Genomic DNA, 14,594 nt, shown 5'->3' with positions numbered 1-14,594 from the left:
CTATTGATTGCTCCCAAATATTTTTGGAGGTTGTCAAATATTCTGCATTCACCTTCATCTCTTTGTTCTCTTGCTGAAAAGTACTTGATTGTTGGCCTAGAATTAGCTCTAAGCCATATGACCAACCCTATGTTGCAACTCAATTACCCTTGTGGATAAGTCAGGCTTGGGAATGCGTATTTTTGTAGTCTAACAGGAATGCTTACATGATAAGTCTTTTAGTTATATAAGACCTGAATGTCATTAGAGTAGATTTTATCAGTCCCTCACTTTCTATAAGCTCTCAAGTGGCACACATCAAGTACATGAAGCTCATGATGTTGGATCTTGCCTTTGTGTTACAAGCCAAGCACCACTTTTATCAAGCCGATAGCAACTACCTGTTGTGCTTGAAATGGGCCCTAATAATGTTAGCTTTTGAATTTTACTAAAAAATATTAGTTTGTAGAAATCAATTGAAATGGTGCGGTTATGTACAACAAACACTTGAGAAGGCTCTACCAAGAAGAGGTGCTTTGGTCTTTTTGAAAGGAAGTAGACAAGAGAGGGAAGACCAGCGGTAACGTGGATGGAAGTTGTGAAAAAGGATATGAAAAATTTGAGATGAAATAATACATAGCCTCAAATAGGAATGCCTGGCAACTGAAAATTCAGAAAAGTTGACCTCAAATAATTGGGATGGGTTTGATCAAGGTTCACAGACCAGCAGTTGTACCGGCCAGTGACCGGTTCGGCATGGTTCGGGTTTGTGCCGTGCCGTTCCGGGGCATATCGAAAATAGGGAGAGGGAGGGGGAGAAAAAGAAAGAGGAAGAGGGAGGGTTGAGGGCTAAACTCGAATACAAACTCTAGCTAAGCAAGAGAGAGGGAGAGGGAGGGAGGGAGTTAGGGGAGGGTTAAGGGCTTACTAGGTTGAGAGTGAATGACATGCAATGTTCAACACCATTTTGATCCTCTAACAAGGGAGGGGGGATGCTCTTGAAACATCTTGAGACTGGGGGAAGGGCTTGAAGCCTTGAACCATCACGAGTTATAACCAAGCGTTTTACAATTGAACCGATGGTTTTATAATTGAACCTAGTGATTTTCGAACCCCTTGGTTCGGGTAGGTTTAATAGTTATTGTTATTGTATTAGGATGGGAGTTGGTGTGGAAAGCTATGTTTGACTGTTACATGCGGAAATAGCATGCCAGTGTCATGTTCATTCTTTGTTAGTTATCTAGTTCTCTGATATCACCTTTTTTTCCCATTTTTGGGGCAATGAGAAAGATATTTGGATCTATGTACTTTATATCGGGCAAGTAAGCTAAGGAAAGAAAGCATGCATGCAGCAAGCAAGAACGAAAGATTGAACAAATCAATCAATGAATTTGAAAAAGAAATTGTAATCAGATTAGTCCAATTGTTATGAGACATCTCAAACACAATCATGTGATGAGCAGAGCTAAATCATTAGAACGCATGTTAGCACATTTTTAGCATTAATAGATAAAAAGTAATGATATGTTTTTTTGAAAAAATTAGCTTGGCTTAATAAATGTGCTAAGTTATATATTGGTATGACCCATCAAGTCAAGAATCGCCGAACCGTTACCAATCGGCATACTGGTCGGCCACTGGACCAGTTTGGTACCGGTACCGAACCGGCCAAACAAGCCACAGCATGTTGTGGCATTGCTGTGGCATTTAATGCCACAACCATAATGCTATGGCAAATCGAACCGAATTAGGTTTCAGTTCGCATCAAGTTCTCACCGAACCGGACGGAACCGGTCCAGTTCTTCAGGTTCAGCCTTGTATCGGCCGGTTCCAGCCTTGTAGGAACCGGGACCGTTTTCTGTGGCCGCACTGACCTAGTCAGAAACTGGACCGGTTCAGTACGGGCTGAAGTGGCCGGTACGGGCCAGTTCAACATTCCTTGCATCAAGTACTTCTTGTAGACACTTGGTACTTGGTAATATACCTATGGATTATCTAACATAATTTCAATTGGATAAGTATCAGCTTTGCAGGGTATAATACATCATAAGAATTTACTGCATCGATACATGATAGATTTGCAATAATGAACATATTGTAACCTAGGTAACACTAGTTTGGGCAATGGATAGATATTTGGGACAAAATAAGCCCATGATAGTGGTGAAACAAAAATAAGTGTCTTTGGAAAAGAATGCTATATGATCTGATATTTGGTTATGTTTTCTAAGGGTTTCTATTCCATACTTCACAATATTCTTCAAGTAAATTAGGTTGGTAGTGTTTGTGTCGGTTTGCAATCTTGGTATCGGATCCCATACCAATACTATCACAACCTAGGACCTTACCCAAAAAGTCTAGCCAGAAAGTGTTATTTGGGTTCATTAGTCCTATATAAGTACCCAAAATCTATCTAACTGATATGGGACTCAACAAACGCCCGCACGGATTCTGACATCCTTCCCTTATTTAAGCCTTAACATCCTCGCCAAGCTTAGGATCTAAATCTATTTATAAGTACCATAAATTCAATCACAAACACCACAAACAACATGTGATCAACCCAAATAGGCCCATGTTGTAGCATCATCTGGTCCACACGAGCCATGGGCTGGATCTGCTTTGATATTATTTGTCACAATCAAGGTACGTCGTATCGATTCTGGGCCTTGTACCAGTGCCACCCTGTTATTATGTCGATACACTTGGTACGGAGGACGGTTTGCGTACCGAGTGTCAGTACATCTCCTGTACTACATACAGATTTGGTAGTTGGTACTGTTATGGTACGTCCTTTACCGCCTGATTTGATACGATATGGCTTGGTCAACCTAGGACCTCATGCAAAAAAGTTAGCCAGAAGATGTTATTTAGATTTCTTGACCATATGGTTTTCGTACCCCCTCACATCATTTGGTACGGGGCATACTGTATTGTGCCAGGAGGAAACTAATTCGAAACTTAACTTCGAGTCGATACAAGCCCCGTACCACCTCGTACCAATGCATACCGCCTCGTACCGAGGTGTACTAACCTGTACCGAGCTGTACCGAAGTGCATACCAGTCCATACTGAAGCATGCTGACCCATAGTTTGTCATATTGGTCCGAACTGGACGGTTTGGAGCTTACTGTACCATACCGGTTCGGTACCAGTATCCGGTACGGATGGCGTACTAACACTTGGTACGCCAAAAAAACTTCAAACTGTACCGTACCGAATTGTGCTAGTGTGGCATCGATATGGAGTCCGATACCGAGATGACGAACCTTATACTGACCTGTATTGAGGCATAATAAAATAAAAATTAGCAAAAATTGTTAAAGAGCTATTTCTGTACAGGAGCGTACCATATCGTACCAAACTTATAAGATATCGATACGGTACTCGATACCGAGATTGCGAACCTTGCTTGACCGTGTATAAGTATCCAAGATCTACCTAATGCATAGCCTATGTGGGACTAAATACACCCCCACACGGGTCCTCACAAGTACCATATTGGTACACCTAGTATGAGGGTATGAGTATTGGTTTGGTACCCGTGCAGTACAATGTGCTCGGTATAGAGCGGTATGCACCAGTACTGTGAATCTTGGTTGATGTAATTCTAACTGGTTTTGCTTTCTTCTTTCAATTTTTCTGATGCAAATTTAAGGCTCTTGTCTAAGCGATTATGTTGCCTTGTCTTAGAAAACTTTGTTGTTTGCAGTCTTTGGATCAAGGTTGGGTTGAGAAGTTCCATAGTCATGAAGGTTTTGATTTTCTTTTTGGTTGTACCCTAGAAATACAATTTTTTTCCATTTTAGGAAGTCTTCTACTATGTTTTGCTAGGAAATGCTTGAAGGGTCCTATTTGTTTCTTTTTATTATTTCTTTCTTAGGGAGAAAGGTTTAAAATATTTCCTAGTCATCAAGTCTTGTCATGCTATAAAAGGAGAAAAAGAAGAGCGTGAGGTCAGTTTTGGTGATGAATAATCCATATGACTGCTTTCTGATCTATTTATGTGCTGTCTAGAACACTCATTTCCTCTTTTTGGGTTTGATTAATCACCTCATGTCATGGAAATAATTGCCATCAAGGGCAATGTTTTGTTCCTGATTGCAGTTTTTCAATACAGAAAATCTGAAATATATTTAGATTTTGTATATTTCAGATTTGAAATTTTATTCTGGTTCCCTTTGTTGTTGGTTCATTCTGCTAGATCACATCTACATCAGTTCTTCTCATGTCTGTGACTGCATAAGAAATGAGAGTAAGAGTTTAACTTAGGTTACTTATGGGTCCAACAAGAATTTTTTTGTATGCTTAATGTTAGGATCTCTAATATGGCGCACTTCTTTGCCTACATGAAGATATATAGATTACATATTGGCAGTTTTTACTTACGACAAGCTAATTTAGCAAATTTTGCAGACTTTTTCACACAGAAAATTTTTGACTGTTTGTCTCAATCAAGGTATGCTGAACCGGCCCGTACGTACTGTACCGGTACTGAGGCCAACCGGTATGGTTCGGCCGTGGAAAACGGTTTCGGCATAGGGGTCGGAACCGACTGGTTCCTGCTGCGTACTGATGCGAACCACTTCGGTTCGCACCGGTACCATCTGGTACCGGCACGGGGAAAAAGAAAGAAGAGGAAGAAGAAGAACAGGAAATAAGAGGAAGAAAGAAGAGGAAGAAGAAGAGAAAGAGGAGAGGAAGAGAAAAAGGAGACTTACAGGTACCGGGCCTCATCGGGGTGATCCTCGTCGGGGCTTGCTCGTGGGAGAAGACTGGAGGAGAGAGGAGAAGAGCACAGGAAAGAGGAGAAGAAACGAGAAGGCTCAGGAAGAATGAAGAAAATTCGACACGGGAAACGCGCCCGCGCGGGGAACGCGTCCACAAGGGAAACGGCGCAGGAAAACGCGTTGCGTGGTTGCGGTTTTAAATGAAAAAATGAGAAAAATGCGTGAAAACGTATTTTGTGCGCGCCCACGCTCCTGCACGCTCTCGCGCGCGCTGTCCCCGAGCTAGGTCGGTATGACCCGGTTCGGTTCGGTATGGTACGGTATCGATACCGTACCGGTACCAGTGCCCACGGGTACATCAGTATGGTTGGTACGGCGGACCTTAACTCTCAATTATACCTGGTAATTCTAAGTGGGCATGGATACAAAAGTTTATGATTGCACTTTGAGGAAAACTCAGATATTATAAGAACTTAGTCATGCCACAGGTTGAGTCTATTTACAGTGCAATTTTCTATTATAGGACAATAATGAAGATTTCTTTAACCTTATCTTGCATGGATTATGCACGGCCTTAGTTCTACTTCCCTTTTGGATTATGTCCAAAAGGTGCCAACTGTTTCTACTTTGTACTGTAGCATATCATGAAATGTAATATACCACATAGGCACATATAGACATCGGAAATAGAGGTTTTCCCGAAAGAACATACCCCATAGGAAAAGTACTTTCTTTTAGACTGGTTAGCGTGTAACCTAATCTTTGGGAGACCAATTAAAACAAAACAATTTTTTGTTAAAGGGGAACCGAGTACTCAAAAAACACTCAATTCGATATGCTGGGAGGTAATATGATTGATGCTGCGAGGGCATGGTTCTTTACTCAGATGTTGGTACGGGCTCTTTCTTCCCTGGCCCTGTTTTGGGCAGGCAAAGCAATACACTGGTTCCATGAGCGTGTCAGATGCTGGAGTCAGTCGATGTTGTCAACCAGCCTTTCACGCACTAGCCCATAAGTTTTGGTCTTTGGGTAGATAGAAGCCTCGTTGGACCAGCCCAAGATGCTCTCTTTTTTTTATTTCTGACACTATCACATCTAATGCTTACTGAGTTGCTGAAAAGCAACCTCCATGATGATGCTTTTTCAAACCTTCCTATGACTGAACAAGGGCCTTTTTCAACTTTCCCACAAATAGAGAATCTTGCGAGGCAAATCCTGCAACATATATTATAAAATCATTGGACTCTTGATTTCTATTGCTTTGCTTGTTATGATGATGTATACTGCAAAACTTAGTTTTTCCATATTCTTACATTGCACATCCTGGCAGGGAATTATGGCCATCCTGGAGATCCAACTGAATGCAGTTTCTGTTGTAAACCTTGTCATGTCAATAGGAATTGCTGTTGAGTTTTGTGTGCATATCACACATGCATTCTCGGTTAGTCTCATAATCTCTCATTTGTCAACTATTAATGCTACGAAAATTTACATTGATAAAGTAGGTTCTATTATTCTTCACAACTATTTGAGTTCTGCTGTTTCGTTCTGCACAATCCAGCAATAGCAATGTTTCTATGTGATTATGACCATTTTCATAAAATCATTTTTGGAGCACATATGAATATAAACATGCATTTATTTTATGTAGATACATGCACAGTCAACCTACTATTGCTAATGCCCCTGGTTTGACTTTTAATTCGAATAACTTGCTTTACTCCAAGAAGCTAGCCCCCCAACTCTTTTCTCTCTATCATTCCTTAGTTGGAGTTAGAATTTGGAGAAGTCCTTTAGGCTTGTCTGATGTGAAAAGTAGATCTGATTGGGGACCTAATGAGGTTATAGAGATTGGAGGTAGTACCTTGCACTACTTGGGCATGCAATTGGAAGAATTACGTTATATTGCTTAAATTAGACTTATGAAATTAAAAGTAACTTGTAACCCAGTATGTGACTTGTCTCAGCCCTCGAGAAAATTTTTGCATGCTACTTAAGCCTCTGGGCAAGTAATTTCAATTTTTGTTCATATCATTCTATTATGCTTTCATCCAGATCTTCTGAAAAGACATGGAATCTAAGTTTGGTTTAGACTTTAAAGAAAATGTTTTCTGATGTTTTGGGAAAAAAAAATGAAAGGTAGAAAGAAAACAGAAGCAACATAGCCCATATATACACCTCATTTGGCCTCACAAACTAGTTACAACTTACAAGCAAAACTCTGAAACTAGCTCTAGTTTTGTTTTAACTCTGATTGAAACTGAAGCATTTGGGTTTGTTTTTAGAGATACGAGGGAAACTTCAATCATATAGGTGGGTATATGAAGTCCCTTAGCCCATAACATATAGAATATATAAAGCATAATCAAATACAGAAAGCAGGAAAGTGAATTAAAATAAAAGATTGCATAAGCAAAAAAGAATGTTGCAAAGAAAGGTATGTTCTTGATGATGAGACGAACATTAGGTGTCATACCTCTTATTTCTAACAGTGTTATGTGGATATGAGTGTGAGAATGAGGTCCATATACATATGCAAGCATCTTAGGAAGAGGACACAAAGGAATATGGACACATGCAGGACAAAAAAATTAAATAAATTATGTTTCCAATACTACTAAAACGAAAACATTAGAATATGACTTTCAAGTTTAAACAAACAGATTTCTTAGTCAAACTACTAAATTAGTTTAAGCATATAAGAAACATGACATTTTTGTGAAATGGTCCAAGTCTTTACCAAATTATGAAATGTACAATCTCTCAAAGGAACAAAAGCTTATTTCTGATGTCATAATTGTGGGTCAAATAATTAATGAAAAGGTCTTGTCTAAAGGTACGCCACACTATACCGAACCGGGCAGTATAGGGCATATTGTACCATACTAGTTTGGTATTGGTACATGGTATGAGAGGTGTACTGCACTTGGTATGCCGAACTAGTCCCCATACCGGATGTACCGACACAATAACAGGTTGGCACCAAAGTACCGAAACGGCATATCTTGGTCTTGTCTCTACCGTTTTGTGAAATATACAATAGAAGAGTTTGTTGAGTATTTGAGTGTAGTACATATCTGACTTGTTGGTAAGATCTGACACATGGTTTGCCGTACCTGTTCCATATCGGTATCTGGTATGGGCGGCATACCGATACTTAGTATGCTAAAAAGATCCTATATCGTATCGTACTGACACAATGCTAGTGTGGCACCGGTACCGAGACAGCAAACCTTGTTCTGGCACATTCTTTGATATGGTCATGACTCGTGACGGTTTCGGTAACATAATATGCTGAAAATTTAGCTTTGCCCCTTTGGCTTCAAAAGCCTTTGATAGAGGATTCCAGTTTCAAACCAATATCTTTATCTGAATTTGATTGAAGGAGCATAGCCTCAGACCAAGTACTTTTCTTAACCGTTGCCTTGCACTACAAGTCTCTTGCATGTTCTCATACCATACATTGGTATTTTATAAGTTCTAGGGGCCTTTACAATGCTTAAGTTTCCTGGAAATCCCTTATAAACTTGACTAGGTCTCATATTACTAATAAGAAATCAAAATATAGGCTATCCATGTTAACTGATAGTTACATGATTTTCATGGAATCTAAAGGTAGAAATTAGGTGTCAGTCAATTTGCAATGTCATAATAATCCCACAGAATTTACAGTGGCACCTTGTCAATTTTTGGGTGATATTTTCCTTATCTGGACTCCATTAGTCACTTTTGGAAAACTAGATCTGATAAGAGTGGAACTGTTTTGAGCTTTGACTTCATTGCCGGGTCTTCCAGTCTGACTTGCCATCAATGTGTTTTGTGGGCCTGGTGTCCTTGAAGTCTTTTGTGGGATTCTCTTGTACATTGATCACATAAGAAGGTGGTATGCATCCTTGGCGTACAACATATTAATTATATGAAGGCAGGTATGGAGGAGGCTTACAGGTGAGGTGAGTGGGGACTGGAGAAATTGGGGTTTGAAGATGAGAGAGACTTGTTAAGGGAAAAATGGTGGAAGTGGCATTGGATGATAATGAAGGAGCAACGGTTGAGGATAAGAGGAACATAGGAAAGGGAATATGGAGGTGGAGGATGACTATGGTGGATGCTGGTGGAGGGGGATTTCTAGAAAGGGAAAGGAGAACGGATTGACTTGAGGTGGATGGGACTTGAGATGTGTGTGTGTGAGAGAGAGAGAGAGAGCTTTCTTTGTGATAAAGTAGGCATTGTAATGGTGCAGGTGATCATGGGATCAGAGATAGAGAGCATGGTGGTAAAGCAAGCAAATTACTGGTGTAGTGTGGCAGCAGGATTCACTGGGATTAGACTTCAATTGTAGATGTGACTACATGTTTTGTTTTGTAAATTTGTTTTACTTAATGGATCTTGTCACCATCTTGTCAGTTTGCTCTCAATCTAAATCTTGTCCATCTATTGATGGATGGATTAGGTAGACCCATCGGTTGCCAGACTGAAAACTGCTGGTGGGTTTGAGTTATGAAATTGGTTTCCAGTACGAACCAGCCATTCATACTAATGCATCGATAAGACTTAGATCATTATCAGGCTATAAACTGGAAAACAATTGCCTGATTTGAGTTATTGAATGGATTCAAGTTATGACCTGACCATTAACAGGCCTTGATCTGGTTATGAACTTAGATTGAGCACGGATGGTAACATTACTGAGCTAGACATCCAACAACCTGATGACACTATAAGCTATTCAGTTATGATGGTTTAATTCAGTTAAAATGTCCATAGAAGACATAAATTTAGAGTGTCGCACGCAATTTAGAATTTCTCTAGAAACTCATTCCCATACCTGTTTCCCAAGCACTTCCTGTCTTCTTTTTTTTTTTCCGACATCCACTTCCTTGCACCCAGGTCTGATCCCTCTTCAATCAGCCAAGGTTCACAGAATTACCGTAACTGAGTAAAAGTTGTCATAACTTTCTGTCTCTTTTAGTTTTCTGATGTTTTGATTTTGGTTATGGGTTTGTTGGAAGCTTTAGATTTCAGAGCCTATCATAGTTCTGCTTGTCGCAGGCCAGCAATGGGGATAGGCAGACCAGGGTCAAAGAGGCTCTGAGTACAATGGGCGCTTCTGTATTCAGGTAAGATGTTATTTTCTTTTTCTTTTGTACTTACCATCTACTAAAACAGCAAGCTATTGAATTGAATAACTATGACACTCCAGGAGGTACTGTTGATGTGATTGCCTTCATGAAAATCTTTATCTATAGATATATCCTACAACTGTCACTGCTCAAGAATGAATTGTCTGCTGTTTTTGACTCATTTTGTTTTGTATATCTAATTATCAAGGCAAGTTACTATTGCAGCTTTTATAGTCCCATGTCAGAAGGAAAGTTGCATCATTTCCATACAGGCCCTCCATTATGGTCTTACCAAGAGATGCACTATGGCTAGAGAACTTTTGAATCGATTGGTTTCAAGCGGTATTGTACATCATGGGCCCCAAACTTGTTTGGGATTAATTTGGAATAAGAACCCTTTTATTGCTTCTTATTGCATGTATTCGGCCATACAGTCACTCCTGCTACTTGGTTAGAGTACCTTTTAGAAGGGGTAGAATGGGGTTGTAGAAAATCTGACAGCTACCTTTGCTTTATCTGATCCACCTAAATCGAGCTGAGTGGATTAGACTAATGTGCCAAAATGGTAAAATAGCTTTAACCCAGTGAATTTATTCTTTTCTTTTCCAAAGAAGTTCCAGATTACCTATTTGTCCATTTTATCAGCCCCACCAAACAACGGTTTTAAGGTCTACTGAACCATTACTGGGGTTCATACTGGCCAACGACTAGTTCGGTACAGCATGGGTCCCTACCATGCCATTCCAGGACATGGAAATAGGGAGATGGAGGGGGAGAGGAAGGAGAGAGAGGATGGGAGAGGGGGAGGGAGGGAGGAAGGGGGAAAGAGAGAGATCAGAACCCACAAAACCTGCACCTAACTCCAACCCCTTCTTCCCAAACCAAACCCTAAATCAATTAGAACCCACAAAACTCCACAGCAGTGGAACCCTAGAATCCCTCTGTCCTCCTCACCTTGAGGGAAGCCACTATTGATCGATCTTTTTCCGTCGAAATAAATGCAAGCATACAGTTCTTCCAATTCCACTTCTGATCGATATTAGGAGGAAAAAAAAAAAGATGGGAACCGAAGATCTGAAACCCTAGAGTAATTCCCTAGCACGGAAAGGTGGGGAGAGAGGAGAGAGAGCAAGCAGCATCCGGTAAGGGCCAACTTCGAAGAGGGAGAGCAAGCAGCATCCGGCAGTGAAGCGAATGAGAGAGCCTTCGAGGTCTCAAACAATCAAATGTTTTTTTTTTTTTTTTTGGGGGGGGGGGGGGGGGGGGCGGGGGGGCTTTATAACCATCAAACATGGAGGGATTTATAACCTAATCATCAAGCTCTTGAACCATCAAACCATCGAATGCAGAGGGACTTATAATCAAACTAACTCAACCCGGTGAACCATTCTGATTTGGCATTGGTTCGGTTCGGTTTGAGACAAACCGCTTGGTTCATGTCAGTTCAGCAATTACTGAAGGTTATTGTTTTCCTTCTTCTTCTTTCTTTTTTTTTTTTACCCTTTTCCTGAAAGGTATGTTGAATTTGTGCTAAAGCCTATACACGACACCGTTGGTTAATTGACACACATATGACTCCAAACATCCATCACAGGTGAATGTGACAATTGCACTCAATAAAATATTCACTTTCCCCAAGCTGCTCATTCTGTAGTACTATAAGGAGCATCAAAACCATAATCAGAAAAGGAAAGAATTCAATAGCATTCCAGAGATTTGAAGATTCCAAGGAACGCATGAGATGTTACATTTAATGAAATACACTCATTTTGAGTTGCTTTTTCATTGTTAGCTTATCTAGATTCTAGAAACTATTCTAATACTTGTTTTCCTTTTTCTTGCAGTGGAATTACACTGACAAAGCTAGTCGGAGTGATTGTCCTGCGTTTCTCAAGATCAAAACTCTTTGTGGTCTCTAATTGAACCCTAGATTTTTAATTTTTCATATTTATCCTCAAAACCACCAGTTTTAAATCTCTGTTTTTGACCATGATCTTGCAGGTTTATTATTTTAAAATGTATCTAGCACTGGTCCTTATTGGTTTTCTGCATGGACTCGTGTTCCTGCCAGTATGTTGTTGAAACATGCCTTTCTATGATATGATTGGCCTGGGGATATGTGAAGTTTGTGTTAATTATTGCTTTGTTGTGTGCAGGTGGTGTTGAGCATTTGTGGCCCTCCTTCAAGGTTCATTCCTGTCAACAGGCCAGAAATTCAGCCGACAACCTCAACTCAGCAAAGCTAATTAATTTCTAACTTGGTCAAAATCTCATAATGCTGTACCCATGTTACATATATGGGGCATTTGAAGCTTGTGTATCATGGAACCATGTATGTGCATATCCATTTTTTTTGCTTGCAATAAGGCATATGTAGCTTGTATCATCATGTAAACCTGGAAACCAGATCACAGTGCACGAGCAAAAAGAAAATGATTGAACTTGAAACATCAAGTATCCATCTATGGTGCTCCAATGCTCCGAATCTTCTAGAGAAATATGTTCAGGTGGTGAGGATTAATAACAGCATCAATTCTATTAAGAACTGGGTAGCCATACTGCTCTGGGGAACTGATTAATGTTGATTGTAACCAAAATGTTCGAAGTTCTCAGGTAGCAAAAATTGTTAACTTGTATGGTTATGGTCCCTCATTTTGTTCATTGTATGGATGTTGGACTAGGATATCCTGAAGGATGTAACTGGATTTGCCCAGCAGTCCTGTCGAGACTTTTCCAAAATGCAAATGATTTTTATGAAACAGCTACAAAAAAATAAATGGATAAATCAGGGAGAAGGCTTTGCTCATCATATGCAGTGGGGTTGTCCAAACTTGAGTTAAGCTTAAGCTGAACCCAATTACAGTTCTTCAAACTTGGTCTATGTCCTAATTAAACAAGTTATTTAGACAAGCATAAGGTTCTATTTATTTTTGCAAGCCTATAATTTTTGCGCTTGGCTTGTTTACGAGTCAAGCCCTGGACAAGGTTAGGTTGGTTTTCTTTCTAATCAAAAGAGCTTGGTGGAGCCTATGAGCAAGCCAAACACAATCCATGCAGGCTTAAGCGCTAGAGAAGCTGGTTCTCAATGACGGTCGGATATGTAAGCTAATCTATATTTCTCAAGAAAAAAAGTGTAATCTGATTTCTGTAGATTGATGGTGAGCTTAATTTGTGGCTTGACAAACTTGGATGTGGGTTCTTATGCAGGGAGTGGACTGCCGCCGTAAGGATGGTTGGCGTCATGATGTTGCTGATGTCAACTGAATGTACCAAATCAGTAAAGCATTAATGAATCCAGGAGTTCTTCCATCTTCATATTCAGGTGGTAATACTGCTAGAGCTGACTTTGTTCTTTTAAAGTGCAATGAAGAGATGGGATAGGTAACTCTTGCACTATCTTCGTTAGAGCTGTCTGCTGCCCCTAAGCATCAGTCTCAACCCAAGAAGGTAGAATTCTTGATTTCAATTGGAAGTCTGTTTGCTCTGAGAAAAAAGTTCTACTTTAACATGTTCTGGATATCTTTAAACCAGATTTGTATCTTTTAGCTACTTTTGGTTTCGTTTTACCTCCGTACTGGATCTACTTAAACCTGATTTTTAATTCATGCTGCTTCAGTTAGCACTGGCTAACTGTTGCTTTTCTTCTCTTTAATAAAGAATATTGGGCGTTGCCCAATTCTCTCTTGAAAAAAAAAATGAAAAAATAGAAAAAGAAAGAATCACAATATCTGGATCGCTAGAAGACTATATGTTGAGTTGCATCATATTCATCCCTGCTTCTGTACACAGTTTTAAACTATCAACTATGGATGGAACATTAAGATAAGTGATCTAGAACAAAGATAATATTCTTTGCTAAACTATTTATTTGTAAGAAAACTAAATTTTTGTTTGAAGTTTATATTCCTATTTTTTTATATATTAACTTTGATAAGCATTATCTTCTTAACTTATATGGTTGTACTTTGAAGGATTTGAAGTGTTTAAGGTGTGCCATTCAGTTATTGAGGGTAGCCCTCCCCAAAATGCTCCTACCCTCCAAATATTTGTCAAGTCGGGATTTGAACCATGGTTTCTTGGTATCACTACCAAAAGCTTTAGTAGCTTGGCCAATTGTCACTTTCCATTACCTTGATTTAATATCTAAAGGATAGGAATCGATATCATTTACAAAGTATTAGTTAGATTCTATAAATATAGTCTAGGTCCTTTAATTCCTTTTGCACATATTTATATGTACCTTAATAAAAATTTTGTAATTTTGTCTGACATTTTTTCTCAAAAACAAAAAAGGTCTTCTCTTACAAATATTGTTGACATTAATATTGTTGACATTAAGAATAAAAAATGCTTAATACATTTTAGGATTATATGATCTTGAAAGCAGATACTTTTTTATTGGTCAAGACTTTAAAGTGCTGTTCTTATTAGTTTTGCACTCATCACGTAAACACAATACAGCCACTAAAAAGTGTCATGAAATCTCCAGATCTCAAAGAATGTCCTTTTGCATCGAGGAGCATGTACTGGGGCGTGTGAAATTCAAATCATGAGTTCAAACAATGAGACAATTTTCTGTTTTTTTTCCTTGGCTACTAGGGTAGTTCGATTGAAAAAATGAGTTCAAAAGTTATCATATTTGGAGATCCTCTATTCTATGATCATCTTCTACTCGCTAAAGTACTTTGTTACTTTGTATGCCCTTTCCCATCTCCAACCATATGGCAATCTACCCTATGCCTTTCTTCACTTGACGCTAACATTA

At 39.4% G+C, this 14,594-nt stretch overlaps 1 protein-coding gene and 1 long non-coding RNA gene across 2 annotated transcripts in view; one reads left to right on the top strand and one right to left on the bottom strand.

Moving 5' to 3' along the window:
- LOC103716598 (NPC intracellular cholesterol transporter 1-like) overlaps nt 1-12,283 on the top strand; it is a 244,943-nt gene extending 232,660 nt beyond the window's left edge. The window contains exons 40-44 of the mRNA XM_039118113.1: nt 6,040-6,150; nt 9,759-9,826; nt 11,674-11,740; nt 11,831-11,899; nt 11,986-12,283. Of these exons, the coding sequence (XP_038974041.1) occupies nt 6,040-6,150; nt 9,759-9,826; nt 11,674-11,740; nt 11,831-11,899; nt 11,986-12,075 (405 nt within the window). The 3' untranslated portion in view covers nt 12,076-12,283. The remainder of the gene's footprint in view (nt 1-6,039; nt 6,151-9,758; nt 9,827-11,673; nt 11,741-11,830; nt 11,900-11,985) is intronic.
- Nucleotides 1,257-9,775, bottom strand: LOC120105551. The gene is made up of 2 exons (XR_005507929.1): nt 5,835-9,775; nt 1,257-2,810 (listed from the first exon to the last, which is right to left on the bottom strand). It is a non-coding gene; the product is annotated as an uncharacterized LOC120105551 (long non-coding RNA).
- Nucleotides 12,284-14,594: the final 2,311 nt, after the last annotated feature.

Source organism: Phoenix dactylifera, unplaced genomic scaffold, assembly GCF_009389715.1.
Source record: "Phoenix dactylifera cultivar Barhee BC4 unplaced genomic scaffold, palm_55x_up_171113_PBpolish2nd_filt_p 000309F, whole genome shotgun sequence".
In the NCBI taxonomy this organism is placed as follows: domain Eukaryota; kingdom Viridiplantae; phylum Streptophyta; class Magnoliopsida; order Arecales; family Arecaceae; genus Phoenix; species Phoenix dactylifera.
This window is presented reverse-complemented; position numbering and strand designations above follow the sequence as displayed.